Raw genomic sequence first — 17,051 nt, 5'->3', positions numbered from 1 at the left:
TCAGCCAGACAGAAGGCTCAGAGTGGGCACACCCAGAGCTGGAGCAGAAACCAGGGAGGGTGCTGGGCCGTGCCCATGGAGGTCCGGCGGGCACGAGGCCGGGCTTCTGCGGCGCCGCTGTGGGTGGCAGGGCCAGAGCCCATACGAGATAGGCCGGAACGAAAGCCTTTCCCGGAGGAGGAAAGCAGGGGGCGCTCGGTGACACCCCTCCTATCCCACAGGGAGGGAGCGTTCACGAGACAGGTTCTCCGAGGTCAAGTGCTGAACAGCGTTTCCCTTGTTTTGCTTAGAAAGTCTTTCCCCGAGCTCACGGCTCTGGGTCCACAACAGACAACAAAGCCCGCGAGATGTAAGCGCGAAGAATGGACGGCACAGACCTTTGGCCACGGAAGGATGCGGGGAGTAGGCTGGGAGGCCGGGGGGGCCTGGGTCGCCCATTTCTCCCTGGAGAAGGAAGACAGGGAAACAAGAGAAGGTGAGCTGGCCTCTCGGAGCTCTGCACCCGACGTTGCTTCCAGATCTGAGAGGACGACGAGCCAGGCGGAGGCTGCTGCCCACACTCCACGCCCGCGCTGGTCAGTCCAGCCTCCCGGCTGCCAGCTGGACACGCCAGCAGAGGACAGAGCGGGCAGGGGTCCCTCTCACCCTGAGACCCCTGTCAGACACCAGGAGTGGCCAGGACACCGCCTGCCTACGGGCAGACTCCTCCGTGTTGATGGCACCATCGGATTGCCCGTGAAGGTGAGTGCCCACACCCGATCTAATACCATGTGGACAGTGAGGCCCAGACTCCATGAGCTGCCTAGACATCTCTGAGCCTCGTCCGCCCCAGAAGGCCTGGCTGTGAGCCCTCTGTCCTCATCAGCAGTGCCCCGCCTGGTGGGGTACACCCCCCACCTTGCTAGGTCCTCTGATAGCTGGAGCAGCTGCACCCCGAGTCCTCAACACCCCCTGCCTGCCCATGGAATTATTCATGGGAACCAGGGCCCCCCACCTCGCTTCTCCGATGAGGGTGGACAGGAGGTGATCAGACCACCACCCAGAGGAAGGAAGTGAAAGCTGCCCCCCGCCCCCCAGAGGAGACCTGAGCCCACCTTGGGTCCTGGCAATCCGTCAGGGCCTTGGTACCCATCCAGTCCTCTGCTTCCCTGCAGGAAAGATGCTTGGTGCTTATTTTATCTCTAAAATATAAAGGCGTGACCACAGTATATTGTATCTAACAAAATCAACTGTCCCTGGGATTCTCCAGGCAAGAACACTGGAGTCTGAGGCCAGTCCCTTTCTCCAGGGGATCTTCCCGCCCCAGGGATCGAAACTGGGTCTCCTGCTTTGCAGGCAGACCCTTCACCATCTGAACCACCAGGGAAGTCCAGTAAAGTCAACAATAATTGGTAAAAATCACCTTCTACCCACTTGGCGTTCAATCTTCCCTGATTTTAGTTTCAAACGCGTCTTTTTAAAGTTGCTTTGTTTGAATCAGGATTTAATAAAAGTCAAACTATGGTGTTTGGCTGGGAGGTCTCAGCTTGCTTGCTTCTCCTCCTTTCTGTCTTTTTAGTTCCTTTTCCTGTGGCTGTTGAGGAAACAGCGCCATTTGGGTGTGAACACCCTACGTGGTGGACTTGGTCCACTCCATCCTCGTGGAGCTGGGCCCAGGGGCTCTTGGACCCCCGACGGTCTCTGGACAGCTAGTGGTTGTTCGGTCTTGGGCCTCCTTAGGCTCAGGTTTGTCTTTTGAGTCAGATGTGTTTCTTGGAGGGTCCTGAGTCCTTCCTGCAGAGTCACACACACCAACTGCCCTGATGTTTGGACTTCAAGACTGACCAGTGGGGTAGAGTGTTGGCAACTTGATCCACCTATCAAAACCAGCTCCCAAGGTGGGTTCTGAAAATTTTTATTTAATGCCAACCAGAAGCATGAAGCCTCTTCATTTAGAAGCTTTTGCTCTTAAAAAAATCTCCAATTGTAATGATAGCATTTTAATTCCCTTGAATATTTATTGAAAGGCAAGGTTTACCCTTACGGGCTGCATTATATCTGGATAGGTATTTAAAGCTTTAAAAAAAATCTAGAAATTTATTCCTTCTTGCAAAAGAATATATATGCTAAGGCCCCCTAAAATCAGAATGCCCATGGGATAAAAGTGTGCATTATTTGATTACCTTATTTTGAAATCCAGGAGCATGCATGCTGAAAGTTACTTTGTTTAGAATGAACTACTCTTGCCTGGAAAATCCCATGGACAGAGGAGCCTGGTAGGCTACAGTCCATGGGGTCGCTAAGAATCAGACACGACTGAGCGACTTCACTTTCACTTTCATGCATTGGAGAAGGAAATGGCAACCCACTCCAGTGCTCTTGCCTGGAGCATCCCAGGGACAGGGGAGCCTGGTGGGCTGCCGTCTATGGGGTCGCACAGAGTCAGACATGACTGACGCGACTTAGCAGCAAGATTGGCTTAATTCGGTATTTTATGTTGGGCCTCTGGTTTAGGCAGACTCTCTTTCATACTAAGTGAAGACTGGAAAGCGAAGGCAAAGTTCTCTGATACTAAAAGTGACCGCCAGCCTAGAGGAGGAGGTCATGACACGGCCCAGAGCCTGGATGGAGCCTGGAGGGACCGTGGAGTCAGTGACCAGGCATGCTGACCGAGCCGTGTCCAGTGAGACACAGCCAGCTGCTCAAACAATGGTGCCCGCGTGGACGTGGAACTCCCGAGGAGTGCTGGGTGGAAGACACGCGTGGAGATAGCACAGGGACGTTCCCTTTCCCTGGTTAAACTGCAGGCACGTGAGGACACACGCCTTTCCTGTGCAAGCCCTGGTCTGACAGGCACCCGGCCCACGGTCCCAGGGGTCTGCGGCGGGCAGGGCCTCAGTGAAGGCAGTGAGCGGTGAAAACAAAGGCGTCGTCACTGTAAAGACCTATTTATACGGCATTCCGACAGCCCTACACCTGATCCAGATTCATAAGGCATTTCTCACCAAACATTTGCTTCCTACAAAGGGGACCAAAAATCTGTCCGTGGAACCCGGGATAAAGACAACAGACTGGGCCGTCACTGAAGACCCAGTGTCAAAACGTGAGCGAGCAGTAGAAGGATGCGGGTGGACTGTCGGCCGCCACGCCAGCCACCTTCGTACAGGACGCTGGCGGCCACACAGGAAGGGCCAGACTGGAGGCCCCGGGGGTGGTGGCCAGCGGGGGACAGGTGATGGGTGGCCTGGGGCGGGAGGGACCCCATGCTGGCCTGCCAAACGACAGAAAATGTGAGCAAGCTCCACGCTTCAAGGATGACTGGGGAGGCATCATTTCTGCTACTGCAAATGTGGGAAGGTTGTAAGGGGGGGCCATTTTTTTCTGGGATGCCCCAGTCTCCACATGCGACCTCTGTAAGGTGCCTCAGGCCCGGACTAGGTTGCAATTCATGCCTCAAACTTACTTTCTGTCCCGGCGAGCCCTTCTCACCGTCGAAGCCGGGGCCACCCTGGAGTGAAGAGAAAACAGAAGCGGTGATAGCTGAGGACATGCAGCGACCTTTCCTGGGCACGGTCACGGCACCTGCCTGGGCTGAGTAAGTAAATACGTTGCTGTGGCAACACTGACACCATCTAAACTTCCTTCTCCTTCCTGGAAGACAGGCATCATTTTAGCGGCACTTTCACCTAATGCTTCCTGGCTATGACTTAGAGAAACGTGGAGAAACCCATAAAAACAGCGCAGTCAAAACCACACAGCCAGAAAGCGCCCCGCACCCTCGTGCTCTCAGGGTCTTCGTTCTGATTTTTGGAGACTGACACTTGTCCTTGGGGTGGCTGTGGCGCGTCGCCCCAAGGTCACTGTCTTTTTTCCTAGCCCCTGTCTTTGCCCACCTTTCCAGCTCACTGTGGGGTGGATCTGGCCAGCTGACTGAGCTCGGGCCGGTGGAGGGTGGTGTGCCCTCGGGCCAGGAGAGACAGGGGGCAGAGCCTCCTCGAGAGACCCCCCACCCCACCCCACCTGCCCCACCCGGGACATTTTTCTTGGACTCTCAGGGGGCAGCAAGAAATTGACTTTGTTGTTGGATACAGCCTCCGTTTCTGTTACCACGGAGTCATTCAGGCTAATACAAGCAGAAACGCGTCTGAGTTCCGTTCATGTCCCTCCTCTAAAGCGGGGAGCACGGTCTTAAAACCCCCAGTTACTGGGTGACAATGCAGGCTCAGGGTCGTAGCCGACAGCCCACGGAGGGGCAGGACCCTGACAGTGAGCGTTGGGAATCAGGGGTGTGGGGCAGACCTCTGTACTTTCAGGTCAGCGCTGCTGTGAACCGAGGGCTGGGGGCTCCAGGGGTACAGACTGCGACGCTACAACCAGCCGCAAGGGCACACTGCACATACTGGCCACAGAGCCAGGGTCTTATAACAACCATGCTGAGCAGGGCCTTTGGGGGCCGCGAGTCAGTGAACTGCGGATCTGCAACGCATGCTATTGGGCGTCAACTGAACTCCACCAAGAAGTGAAGAAAATAAAGCCTTTTAAACGCCGGACGGTGCAAAGCACACACAGGCGCAGAAGCTTTACCCGTGGTCCCGAGAAGCCCATGACGCCTTCTTCTCCCTTCGAGGAGACGCCCTAGGAGAGAACAGAGAGACCAGCCTTCACGGTCTGCCTGCTTTGGGGGCTCATTCTTAGTGTCCCCCGCTGCGGCCAGCCTGCCTCTGCCTCTCCAGCTCCATGCAGGACGGGCTCCTAGGACGTCTGCAGTCGGCTGGGATGATCATCCACCCAGCACATCACCGGTCATCGTCCCCTGGTAAGGGGCAACGGGGAGGACTGGGGATTTGGGGGCAGGCGGGACTCAGATCAGGGAAGGCAGAGCGGTGACATGGCTGGACCCTGGCCAGGAAGCTGCCACCAAGCCCGTCCGGCCCTTCCCTCCAGGGCACTGCTCTTCTGAGCGGTTTGGGCTCATTTATGAACTTCAGAAGAGGGTGATCAGCCGGTGCCGACTCTGCAGAAAGAAGGCATCCTGACACTGTTTTCTGAGAAACTGTGAGAAACGATCACCCTTTCCTGCTGCAGATGAGTGGTCTGGAGACCAGGGCTGTGGGTTGTTAGGCCCCAGACAGTCTAACATTGTGATGGGACCCCTGAGAATGCGGGAACCATGAGAAGAAGCATCTTTATTCCTTGACTTACTATTCTCCCTGGTTCTCCCTCGCTTCCTTTTTCACCCTGTGACGACACAAAAGACAAGAAATGCTCGTTAATTCATGAATACTATTTAAAATGGATCAGGATTTATGACATAAGGTGCAAAGTATTTTATACAACTGCAAACAATGACTATAAACGGATTATAACGAACGACTCCCTAAACCTTGCGGCTTCAAAATTCAAGGGGGAAAACGTGCTATTTCTCTTGGATTTTCACAATATAGACGCAGTTGTGTGTTATTCTGATATGATCGCAAGACTGTCTCTTTTCTGCCTGTGGGTTTCCTTCAGGGCCCACAGTGCCAGGGCACATGCCTGGGGGACAGCCCCAATGATAAGAGAGAGGCTGTCATTTGATAATGAAATAGCGAAAGATCATTCAGCTGAAAGAGGATAAGGCGGTGGGGGGGCGGGTCCTCTGAGGACAAGGCTCATCAGGAGCGAGTTAAGGTCCTGAGCGAGAGTGGCTTTAGAAAGCAACGTCAGTTTTATTTCTTTCAAAATAATTTTCTGTCTTTGGTTTTGGCTGCGCGGGGTCTCCACGGCTGCACGGTCTCCTCCCTGACTGCGGCGCGCGGGGCCTTCTCTCCGGCTGCGGCGCGCGCGGGCTTCTCATTGCAGTGGCTTCTCCTGTTGCTGAGCACGGGCTCCAGGGCCCGTGGGCTTAAGTAGTTGCAGCTCCCGGGCCCTAGAGCCCAGGCTCAACGGTTGTGGCGCACGGGCTTAGCTGCTCCGAGCCACGTGGGGTCTTCCCCCACCAGTGATCGAACCCGTGTCTCCTGCGTTGGCAGGTGGTTTCTTTAGGACTGAGGCACCAGGGAAGCCCGTGATGTCATTTACGTGATCAGTTTCCCCCATTTCTCTTAGTCTAAAACGGGGACGGAAATGCAGCGATGGGTCTGTTCAGCCGTCAGTCCTAGAACAGCTCCCAGGATCCTGCAGTTCCAGACTTCGCCTGCAGGCTGGCCGGGCCCAGCCCTGGGACCAGTTCCCTCTGCAGTTCAGTCCAGTTCAGTCGCTCAGTCGTGTCCGACTCTTTGCGACCCCATGGACTGCAGCATGCCAGGCCTCCCTGTCCATCACCATCTCCCAGAGTCTACTCAAACTCATGTCTATCCAGTCGGTGAGACCATCCAGCCATCTGATCCTCTGTCGTCCCCTTTTCCTCCCGCCCTCAGTCTTTCCCAGCATCAGGGTCTTTTCCAATGAGTCAGCTCTTCACATCAGGTGGCCAAAGTACTGGAGTTTCAGCTTCAGCATCATTCCTTCCAGTGAACACTCAGGACTGATTTCCTTTAGGATGGACTGGTTGGATCTCCTTGCAATCGAAGGGACTCTCAACAGTCTTCTCCAACACCACAGTTCAAAAGCATCAATTCTTCAGCGCTCAGCTTTCTTCACAGTCCAGCTCTCACATCCATACATGACCACTGGAGAAACCATAGGCTTGACTAGACGGACTTTTGTTAGCATTTCCTCTTAGCTGCAGAGAACAAAGAAATGTGATCCAGCCGCTCGATGATCTCAACAGGGTCGCGCCTGCTCCGGCCTCACTCCACCCCGGGCTCCTGTCCTGACACTGGACGGGGCCCCTATCCTGCTGATGGTCAGGTCCCCCCAGGAGCCAGAGTCCCTCCTGGGTCCACCCTGACGACCCTGGAGGCCCTGTCCTGCCTGGTGGTCCAGGGCTGTCCTGCTCGAAACCCGGCTGGTACATGACCGTCCTCTCTGGGCTCGCAGCAGCTGCTGCCCAGGCTGCCTCTGTCAGCGGTCAAGTCGCTTGTAACACTGCAGCTGCACAGACTCATGTCCCCTGCGGGGGCGGGGGGTCCACCCTGCCTCTCCCGTCCGCCCCCCAGCATTCACACTCCAGCTTGACAGATGCTCGAGAGACAGGGATCAGAGTCTACGTTTGGGATTTTTACTTTGGCTCCCGTGATCTTTTATGGTGTGTCTCACTCCGGCCGCCACCCTGCCGCCCTATGAGGTCAGCATTCTACCAGGTCAGTGCTTCGGTCTTTAATAAGCACAAAGGAACCAGAAGGCTTAGGACGGGTGAACGGTCTATCTGAGTAAATGAGTGATATAGAAGGGTGTTAATTTTTATTTAGACTCCAAGAGGATGCTTTTAATCAAACAAAACATTAACCGAAACTACAAGAGTCAGAAATCTGACTTTGACCCAGAAAGCCCACAGGGATGCTCCGTGTCAGCAAAACGCAGGCCTTCTTTTGCTCACACGGCCCCACATCCTGGCAGTGAGCTGTGCTGCGACCACTGGCTACGTCTACTCTAGAGACTGAACACGGAGCTGAGGTTCTTAAATGGGTCCTCGTGTTGGTTCCAATTCATCATGATTATGCGCAATGATACTGAGACGCTGTGACTGTAGTCAGCGCTTCCAAATGCGTAATTTGCTAATTCGGAGGGGAGGGCATTTCCACTTTGAATGCGACTGTTTGAATAAGACCAAAGAAAGCCACACCTTTTTCTCCTCCTCCTGTCAGCTCAGATGGGAGCCCGGCAGTCTTGCCGCAGCCCCTTTACCTTATACTGCTCTGGGAGAAGCTCGTACGCCGGTGTGGGCTTCTCGACGTAACCGTTGTCCGGTGGAATCCCGCCGGGTCCCTGCAGCCCCATGTCGCCCTGCGAATGGTTTAGCAAAGCAATTGTCTTTAGATCGAAGGACACGATCGAGGTTGAATGCAAGCACAATCCCACCGCAAACTGCTGCTTCTGTCTTTGCGTATTACTTATCACACGTACATCAATTTTAATGGTGTTACAATCATAAGATAAAAATCGTGTATAAGCCTGGATGGCAGTGGGGTTTAGGGGGGAATGGGTACATGTATATGTATGGCTCAGTGCCTTTGCTACCCACCTGAAACTGTCACAACATTGCTAATCGGCTGGACCCCCATATGAAAAATTTTAAAAATGTAAAAACATCATCTAGAATAAAATGATAGTAAGGTAAAATTGCTTGAGTTCCACTTGCATTAGTGATCATTTAGAATTTAGGCATCTAAGCTGTTTAGCTTGGTCACAATTTGCGGTCGCATTTGCCTCAGTGGAATTATCTCCTTACGATGGATTTCTGTACAAGGAAGTTATTCGGTCTGTGTGCCAAATGCTTCGGTGGTTCTTGCTGTGTCTTATGCTACTGCTTTCTAAGACTGGTACCCAAGACATAAATCAGAACGGGCATCCCAGGGGGCACTAGAAATGAAGAATCCAGCTGCCAATGCAGGAGACAAAAGAGGTGGTCTGGAAGAGCCCGTCTTACAGACTAAGCACCACTGGAGCCTGTCTGGCAACGTGACACTTCACAATGGCTGTTTCCCTTCAAATGGGGTGTTTGCAGAGCAGCTCAAGACAACACCACAAAACGAAGCATAACACATTAGGATGAGCTGTCAGTGTTTCCTAACTCAATCTGGTAAGTTTCCTTTACCTTTTCGCCTTTTTCTCCATAAAAACCAAGTCCTCGGTTGCCCTGAAAGACAGATGGCTTCTGTAAGTTTAAAGTCAACAATCGCAGTGAAATAAAATTATTTTTTTTTAGAAAAAGAAACCTAATACGTATGTATTTGCAACATCACTGGACAACTATCCTTCCTAATATTCTGGCTTCAGCTCCCAAGAACGAATTAACACAAGAGGAAGAGAAACGTCTTTTCTTTTGCTATTTCCGTATACAAACGGTGGAATGAAAGTCTGAGTCCAGATACCACATAAAATGGACAGGAGCAAATCGAGACGCTGTACCAGTTACAGAAAGTGGCCCCTCACGTTGTGCTCTGAGCGTTCACTAACACGAAACCTTAAGTGACAAAAATTCTGGGTTCATAAATACTAGTGTTTTAATAAACCCCTGCTTTTAAGGAATTTGTATTTTGTACTTTAAGCAAAACCTGAAAAGCAGTGGGCTAAGAGTTGTTCTGTCACCCCTGGGGACACGTTGCTACTTGCTTATATCGCCTATACATTTTACTGCTCGAATCCTGATGACCAAGAAGTTGACTATTAGTGATTTCCTCCTTGTGGCCCTGGGCTTTGACAGTCCAGGGCCCCTGCTAACTAACTGCTAACTCTCCCTCAGTCCCCTGGACCACACGGTGAGTCTGGACATCACCGATGGGGAGAGTGTCATCTCCTTGGGCTGAAGCCTCACGGCAAACAGGTGATGGAGCTCAGGTCTGATCCCAGGTCTTCCGACTCTACAGGTCGGGGTCTCAGAGTGTCTCCTTGGGTTCTGGCCCCTCTGGGCTTGGAACATAGCCGTTTCCTGCCTGGGATCCCAATTTGAGGACCGTGATTCATACTCTCCTCTGCCTCAGGCTTTCCCATTTTGGTAAAATAATCCTAAATGTCACAGAAAGATGTCCTAATTCTCTTAACGATGGTGTTCTTTGGGTTTAGCCAAAGTTTTCATCATCCTTCCTGCTTCAGAGGCAGACCAGGAAGGCGCCCTGGCGAGTACTGGACCGTTTCATGACAGGAGCGTCCATGTGTGCGTGGGAGCACTGACCACCTGCCAGGTGGGCTGCGGGACAAACCACGCACAGCTCAGGAAGGCCCCTGTCTTCTGACTGCCCACGGCTCTGCTGCCTTCCCGGGGCTCCTGTCCCCGCCGAGACGCGGGATCCCGTGAGGCCCACCCGATCTCCACACCACGTAGTCCCCTGCCTCTGATGCCCAAGTTTCCACAAATAGAAACAAAGCCTTCCATTAATTTTTGCTTTCTCTTTGCCTCCTTCCCACATGGCTAGGGAGCTGAAATCAAAGCACCGAGAGGCAGCCAGGCGAGACGAGAATGAGATCGGCTTGGGGCCCCGACATCCCCCTGCCTTCTGAGCCGGTGTCCAGGGCACCAGGAAGTGACCTGCTGGAGGCCTGGGGCTGTTTGTGCTGCAGCCAGCTGAGGATCTGAGGCGACCCCGGGGCTCCCCGCCCCGCCCTACATCCGTGTCTCTTGGCTCTGGGCCGTTCCCAGCCTGCCCTGGGCGGACGGACGGCTGGGAGCCGGATGGGGGATGGCGGGTGGGCAGAAGCCTTAACGAGCTCCAGCCGCAGCCGGAAGCTGAGTCAGAGATGATGGGAGCTGGGGTCGGGGTGGTGACAGCGGAGGTCCCCGGGCGGCAGGGAGATGGGGTTTCTGTGGGGCAGGCCTGGGAATGGGTGGGCCAGGGAAGCGTCCTTGGCCTTACACAGGCCACAGAGTGGTTCTGAAATGTTCCTAACGGTAGCCCAGTATTTCTGACTCATGTCGGGATTTGACCAAATACATCCCTCGCCAGCCTCCTACGGCTTGTCCTGGACATTTGTTTAACTTTCCCAGGTCACATTAAACCTGAATTCTGCCCACGTTCCTAACAAGCCACCAACTTTGCGGGCTCCAGCCCACTGAATCGTCTTTCTTTGATGGAAAGAGGACAGAGTTGGGCCAGAGCCTGGCTTGAAGCTCCCTGAATACACCCCCAGAGGCTGACAGCACGCTCTGGGAGGGCCCACCTGCACCCAGGTAGGAAGAAGGCCATTGGCTCCCCGCACTCCAGCTCTGTCTTGTCCTGTCCCGTGAGAGAGCACGTCATGGGTAAGCAGGGCTTGTCCCCGACGTGCTCTACATTCCTAATCACACATTCGCCCTCTGGACTTTCATGCGGCCACAGGAATGCTGTGTGGTTTGCAGACAAGAAGTCGTTCCACGCATCCACTTACTTAACGACTTCACGCATGGATTTACTCTTGGAGCTTAGAGCCTTGTCTTATAACACTACATACGGTCCTCCTCATGAGACAAACGATGTACTTGTCAGCCAGGTTGTTCCACGGACAAGAAAGAGACGCAGCAACACGTGAGGCCCCGGTTCCCTCCCCCTCACCCACCGCGCCCCCAGTAACTTACTGGCTGTCCTTTGGGTCCAGGGGGTCCAGGTGGTCCCTGCACAAACACAAAGAAATCTGTCAGCTGTTTTATCCCAGGACCCAGATGACATCTGCTCGGGAGCCCTGGGAAAGCTGTCTGCTGTGTGTTCGGCACACCGGGGAGGATGTGAAGAGCCTTCCGGCGCACTCATCTCGGCGGGGACACGGGGCTGGAGGGCGGAGGACGGGGGGTCGGGCCCGGTTCTCAGGGTCCGCAGGCTGCCCGGGCACAGCTGCTCCTGGTTTGCTTTTCTGAGCTCAGGCTTTTGACCTGACCTGGGTTCTGCTCACGCTGGCTCTGCTCCCTCCGCGAGGCCCCGGGCCCTGTTCCTCCAGAGATGGCCCCTGCTGGCCTCCCGTGCGTCCCCCAACCCGGGACCATCTTGCACTTCGCGCTGCTGGGCCGGCAGGCAAGCACGCACAGAGTTAATCTACGCCCAGGCCCTCGGCGGGGCTGGGAATCCGCCTGCCAGGATCACCTCGGTCCCTGCTGAAGCCACACTGAGGGCGAGAGCTTTACACGTGCCTTAGAAGAGCCAGCTGTGCTGACGTTGAACAGGTGGAGGGGCAGGGGGCCGTGGGAGGCCTCAGTGGTTTGTGTGAAGACCCAGAGGCTGGCACCTCAGCTCGGGGAGGCGGGGAACACCCTGCTGTTTATTTCCCGGAACTACGTGCGTAAAGCAGGGGACCCCCACCCCGACCCCATGGCCTGCGTTCTGTAAACGGGTGGCTGCTTGTGTTCAAGGGCTGAGAGCATCTCGAAACACAAGCCCGTCTCCTTCCCTTCAGCCAAATCTCACGGCCAGAGGGCTGCTGGGGAAAAAGACCAGCATGGCCCCAGAGAACTGTGCTTCGTAGAGACGTGACCGATTGTTGCGATTATTATCAGCAGTCTGAGGGAAGCGACGAGCACTCCCACCCCAGCTGCTGGTGTGACGGACCTGCCCTCAGACACACACGTGTCCGCTGCCTCTCCGCATCGGCAGAGACGCGGGTCCCACGACCCCGTCCACGGCCGCCTCAATCTCGGGGCGTGGTGTTCTCTGAGAAGGACTCTCTCCCCTGGGGCCACAAGCTCTCCCTGAGTAAGTTAAGGCCTGTTTGTCTTATTAATAAAAAACGTGGAGTAGGAGAGTTGGGCACTTTGCAGGAGCCCGTTCACCTCCCGGCCCCTGTGCAGCGGGAAGGATCCGAGGCGGCCAGGCCCGGGACTCTCCCTCCTCGGGCAGGCCCTCCTCCAGCCAGGGGTTTGGCTGCCAGGCCTCACTCCTGCTTAGACTTGCAGGAGGAGGGGACACCTGTAGACCGCCGCTCAGCTGGGGCCCAAGGGTCACTTGGTTAACTGATGTCCAGTATCTCGCCTGTCATGGTGGCTGTGCCCAGGTGCGTTACCCCCGCTCTGAGGCCTTGCCAGCAGAGCCCATTCCCTCCTTATGGACCCACAGGACACTGGTCTGCTTTGCCCGGGATGATGGGCGCCTGTCAGCTGGTCAGCTGTGGGGCTGGGAGAGCGTGTGCCTGACTGGAAGGGCTCCAGGTCAAAATCTGACCTAGCTGGCGTTGAGTCTTCACTCTCAGCCTTGATGGCGGCAGAGGGGACAAGGGAGGGCCTGGGTGGTCTTGGCAGCCATGTGAGTCAGGCACGCTGTGAGGCCTCCACCAGGGTCAGCACAGCCTGCATCTCGGAGGATGTCCTACACCCGCAAGGGCGAGCGTGTGAGCCTGGGACTTACCGGTCTTCCTGGGGCTCCAACCGGACCCATCTGTCCCACGGGCCCAGGGCGGCCGGGAGGCCCCTACGGACAGGCAATGGAGAAGGCGGTTAGGGAGGCAGGAGGGGTGGAGCCCAGAGCCCTTCAGGTTCCGCCGGGTCTCTTCTCTAACAAAAGCAATGCTTACCTGCAAGCCAACCAGTCCGGGCTCTCCAGGTTCCCCCTAATTGAGAAGAAAGAGTTTCAAGAGTTTCAGCTTTTAAGAATCTGTTGGACTTAGTTGCATTTTACTTCAGTGTTGGAAATAAGCATATAAAACAAACTCGCTAAGGACTCGGTGATGTTAATTACGTAGACAGCTGCGCTGTCGTGAGGATGGGAGGGCGACCCGCAGTTAGTGTAAGACGGCCGACAGCCTGGAGGCCAGTGAGAGGACCTTGAAATCAGTGGAGATTCTGGCTTGCGGACACTGTGCGTCCCCCCGCCCGACTCAGAGGTCGCTCTTCCTGGGGGGTGTGCACGGGGGCTCGGTCGCTCGACTCAGAGGTTGCTCTTCCTGGGGGGTGTGCACGGGGGCTCGGTCGTGCCCCGTCTCTGCAGACTTACCCGGTATTTGTCGCGGTCCTCTGAGGACAGAGCGTAGGGCTCACCTTTCTGCCCTTTCGGTCCTTGGGGCCCCTAAATGCGCACACGTGGCATAGAAAGAAAAACACAAACGGTCTTCAGCGCAGTGACACGCTTGCAGGCATTGCCTGCCCCCTTTCCTGGGCGATGTCCCGCTGTTCTATAGGCAAAAGAGACTCTTCTGAACATCCAACTCTACCTTAACCGCGAGGTGAGACTTTTACCTTCATATTTACTCAACAGCATCTTTCTTAAAGTTAAAAGAGAAATATTCGATAGGATTTGATTTGCAGAAACCCAAGTAGAGGTTCAGCAAATGAATACTTTCCTCTCCCAAACTGTCCCTTTTCTTTGTAATAATGCTATTCTGTGTCTTCTTTGCGTTCGCATGCTAACTATTGACGCATACACTCCGCAGTACTCTTTGTGGGAGAGATCCTGGGTCACCCGTTAAAAACGGGATCGTGTCAAGTATATTGCGTCAGCCAAAAAGGTGGTTTGGCCTGTCCGTGACATCCGAATGAACTTCTTGGCCAGCCCAGGTACACGATACGATACACAGGTACATAAGTACGCAGGCCTTTTAATATCTACATATAAAACCGGTACTTTAAAGTGATGGATGTACTCATTGATCACGAAGGCTATGATATTAGAATAGAGCTAAGTTGAATCGCCTGAAAAAGAAACAGCTGGCAAACGGGGAGCTGGAGGGCAGAGGTGTGAAGATAACCGGAAACCGATCAGCTTCAGGGAAATGCAATGGAGATCGTTATTGCTGCCCTTCCCTCACCTTAAAATGCTTTTTAAATAAAAAGTTTTGCCAAAAAAGTGTTAGTTTAACCCTGAATTTGGAATATATTGCTATAAAGTAGCAACATATTATCAAAAAAGATTGTTTGCACAGACCCTAAAAAATAAATGAGGTCATGAAATAGATCATTATATGAAAGTTCTTCCATTAAGAAAAGTAAAGTCTACCTTGTATATCCTGGAGAACAAAACTGGTTTTTTTGTGTCACAAAGGATATTAGAACCTAATAAAATGATGACTAATAGAGAAGTCTATTCAAAATTTAAGCTTTTTAAAATTTTAGTTCCGCGATTCCACTATTATTCTTGGTATTTGAATGGGAGGAAGTGATGGTATGCTTGGGAGACAAACTCATTACCTTCTATTTAACACACAAAGGACAAAGGGGAAATGGAGCTCTCGGAGTCCAACACGCCTAGATGTTGTCAAGAAACCTCAGCAGGGGAAGTGTGCTCCATCCTGACTGCTAACTGAGGGTGGGCAGCCACCGTTTCTGGGGTGGAAAGGTGGTCTCGGCACGTGCCTGCTTCCCCCACCCCCAACACCATCCTGCAGGTGGGAGGCAGCCCGCCCTCCTGAGAGACCTTCCCTAAGGCAGTTTCTCAAGGGGGTCCTCGGCGGGCCCTCCCGAAAGCAAGATCTTTCTTGCATTTCCACCACCCAGACTCTGGAGCCGACCAGTGGAGCAGGCTGAGCGCTGCCAGTACTCACGCGGGGCCCGAGGAAGCCGCCGGGGCCCTGGGGTCCTGCGTAGCCTGAATCGCCCATGGTCCCATTGCAGCCGTCATACCCTGGAGGTCCTCTGGGTCCGCCTTGCCCGGGATGGCCCTGGAAATTGACAAGCCATTGAGCCTCCAGCCGCCAGGGGCTTAGGTTTCATGTAACTGGGATGAGGCAGCTTCAAACCTTCTCAGAAGAGATGCCTCTGAGCTCCTCATCTCCTCCTGAATTATCAGTCTGCTCTTGGCCTTCCTGACTCTCCTAGACTGGATCTGAGACATTTGAAATTGCACGCCAACCTGATCTTAATGTTGAGCTTGTCCTTCAAAGGAAAATTTCAATTCTATTGAGCTAAATGTCCATCTTGTGTTCAACATCCAAGCAGGTCTATTTCTGGATGATATAGCTCTTAGATTTCACTGCACATCAACTTTGCTTATGACTTCTTTTTTAAAATTTATTTTTAATCAAAGGATAATTGCTTTAAATATTGCGTTGGTTTTCTGCCATACATCAACATGAATCAGCCACAGGCATATATGTCCCCTCCCTCTGGAACGCCCCTTCCACCTCCCACCCCACCCCACCCCACCCCTCCAGGCTGTCTCCGAGCACGGGTGGGAGATCCCTGTGAGAAGCATGGAAACGTACACACACAACCACGTGTTGAACAGCCAGCCAGTGGGAACGTGCTGTAAATGATTCTAGGCAGCTAAAAGTACCGGGTCCCTCAAACCCTATGTTCATTAGGTACTCAGATATAGCAGTGGCGTTCACGTTAACTTGCTGTGAGCATCTCTCAGACTCCGGCATCGAGGAGACCGAGTTTAGCAGCCCTGGCATTCCAGAGAAAATGACCAGGCATCTGTTTACCATGATCACCCCTCCGGGTGGTGGTCACTCCGTCCCTAGCTTGAGAAATATTTGCTTCTGACATTAAATGGACAAGAAATGGGAAAAAACCCGCGGAAACACGACACCGATCAGTTACAGTACGTTTCCACAAGGCAACTCCACGTAAAGCTCAGGCTTCTGCTTCCAGGAGAGCACAGCAAGGGGCAATCCCAAGGGGCCAAAAAAAGTAGGTGAAAAATGGGCAGTTTCATCGGAGGCAGCTGGTAAGAAAATGCTTCGGTTATTTGTTTAACCCTTGAAATCTGCAAATTCTTCAACCCTGCCAATTTCTCAAGATTCTGACTCATGAGCAAGTTATTTCCTTAACCATGCACAGCTGTGTGCTGTCACTGATGCGTCTGTTTGAGCCCCTCCCAGGGGACGCCAGGGATCACGGCCATGCGGGTCTCACGTCTTGGTGAGGGGGGGCTTCCTTTCTTTAGCTCTGCCTCCTGCTGCAAAAATCTCCTTGAGTGTGGAGCCAAGGAAAAGCAGCCGTTCTCTGTGACTGCTGTCCACTCATACCCTTCCGCCTTTCTTCTGCGATTCGGCAGCCTCGTTTGTGTAGCCTGGCGTGTGTGTGTGTGTGTGTGTGTGTGTGTGTGTGTGCATGCGTGTTTGAGCATGATGACAGATAACATGTGGTGCATGTGTGTGCATGCGTGTATGGGCATGCTGACACGGCACAGACATTGGCATGAGCGTGAAGTTCTGGAGGCAGATGTCCTTAAACATCAGCTGCGGAGGATTGGAGCAGGTCTGAACGTGGGATAAACACATGTATCCCGGAGGCCGAGATGGGCAGGAAGCCGCCCCTGGGAAGTCTGCCCCCGGGCCCGAGGAGGAGGCTGTGAGTCAGGCTGCTCTGTTTATTTTCTTGTGCCACAAGAAGTAAAGTAAACTAGGTTAGAAAAACACATTTTATTGCATTCTGAGATTTTCTCATGGACAAAGCATGCCTTTCGTCTTCTCTGCACGGTTGCTACCAGGAATCTGAGCCTCTGCACAGACTTCAGGGCAGTCCCTGCTCTGGGCAGGACGGCTTTCCACTCAGGCGGTTCTGGAGTTCAAATGCGGTATGAGACTGGCTCCATAAGGCCGGCCGGTGCCGCCTGCAGCTTGCTGCCAGTGACAAGGGGGCTCCCCTTTCGCCCTTG

The 17,051-nt window shown here is 53.7% G+C and overlaps 1 protein-coding gene across 1 annotated transcript in view; it reads right to left on the bottom strand.

The window, feature by feature from the left end:
- COL4A2 (collagen type IV alpha 2 chain) overlaps positions 1–17,051 on the bottom strand; it is a 157,183-nt gene that overhangs the window by 34,843 nt on the left and 105,289 nt on the right. The window contains exons 7-18 of the mRNA XM_040267450.1: positions 14,992–15,108; positions 13,449–13,520; positions 13,030–13,065; positions 12,864–12,926; positions 11,111–11,146; positions 8,657–8,698; positions 7,747–7,845; positions 5,182–5,217; positions 4,564–4,614; positions 3,443–3,487; positions 1,095–1,148; positions 378–444 (exon numbers count right to left, since the gene is read on the bottom strand). Of these exons, the coding sequence (XP_040123384.1) occupies positions 378–444; positions 1,095–1,148; positions 3,443–3,487; positions 4,564–4,614; positions 5,182–5,217; positions 7,747–7,845; positions 8,657–8,698; positions 11,111–11,146; positions 12,864–12,926; positions 13,030–13,065; positions 13,449–13,520; positions 14,992–15,108 (718 nt within the window). The remainder of the gene's footprint in view (positions 1–377; positions 445–1,094; positions 1,149–3,442; positions 3,488–4,563; positions 4,615–5,181; positions 5,218–7,746; positions 7,846–8,656; positions 8,699–11,110; positions 11,147–12,863; positions 12,927–13,029; positions 13,066–13,448; positions 13,521–14,991; positions 15,109–17,051) is intronic.

The sequence above is a fragment of the Oryx dammah genome, unplaced genomic scaffold, assembly GCF_014754425.2.
Source record: "Oryx dammah isolate SB20612 unplaced genomic scaffold, SCBI_Odam_1.1 HiC_scaffold_24, whole genome shotgun sequence".
Classification (NCBI taxonomy): domain Eukaryota; kingdom Metazoa; phylum Chordata; class Mammalia; order Artiodactyla; family Bovidae; genus Oryx; species Oryx dammah.
Note: the sequence above shows the minus strand (reverse complement) of the source record. Positions and strands in the feature narration are given on the sequence as shown.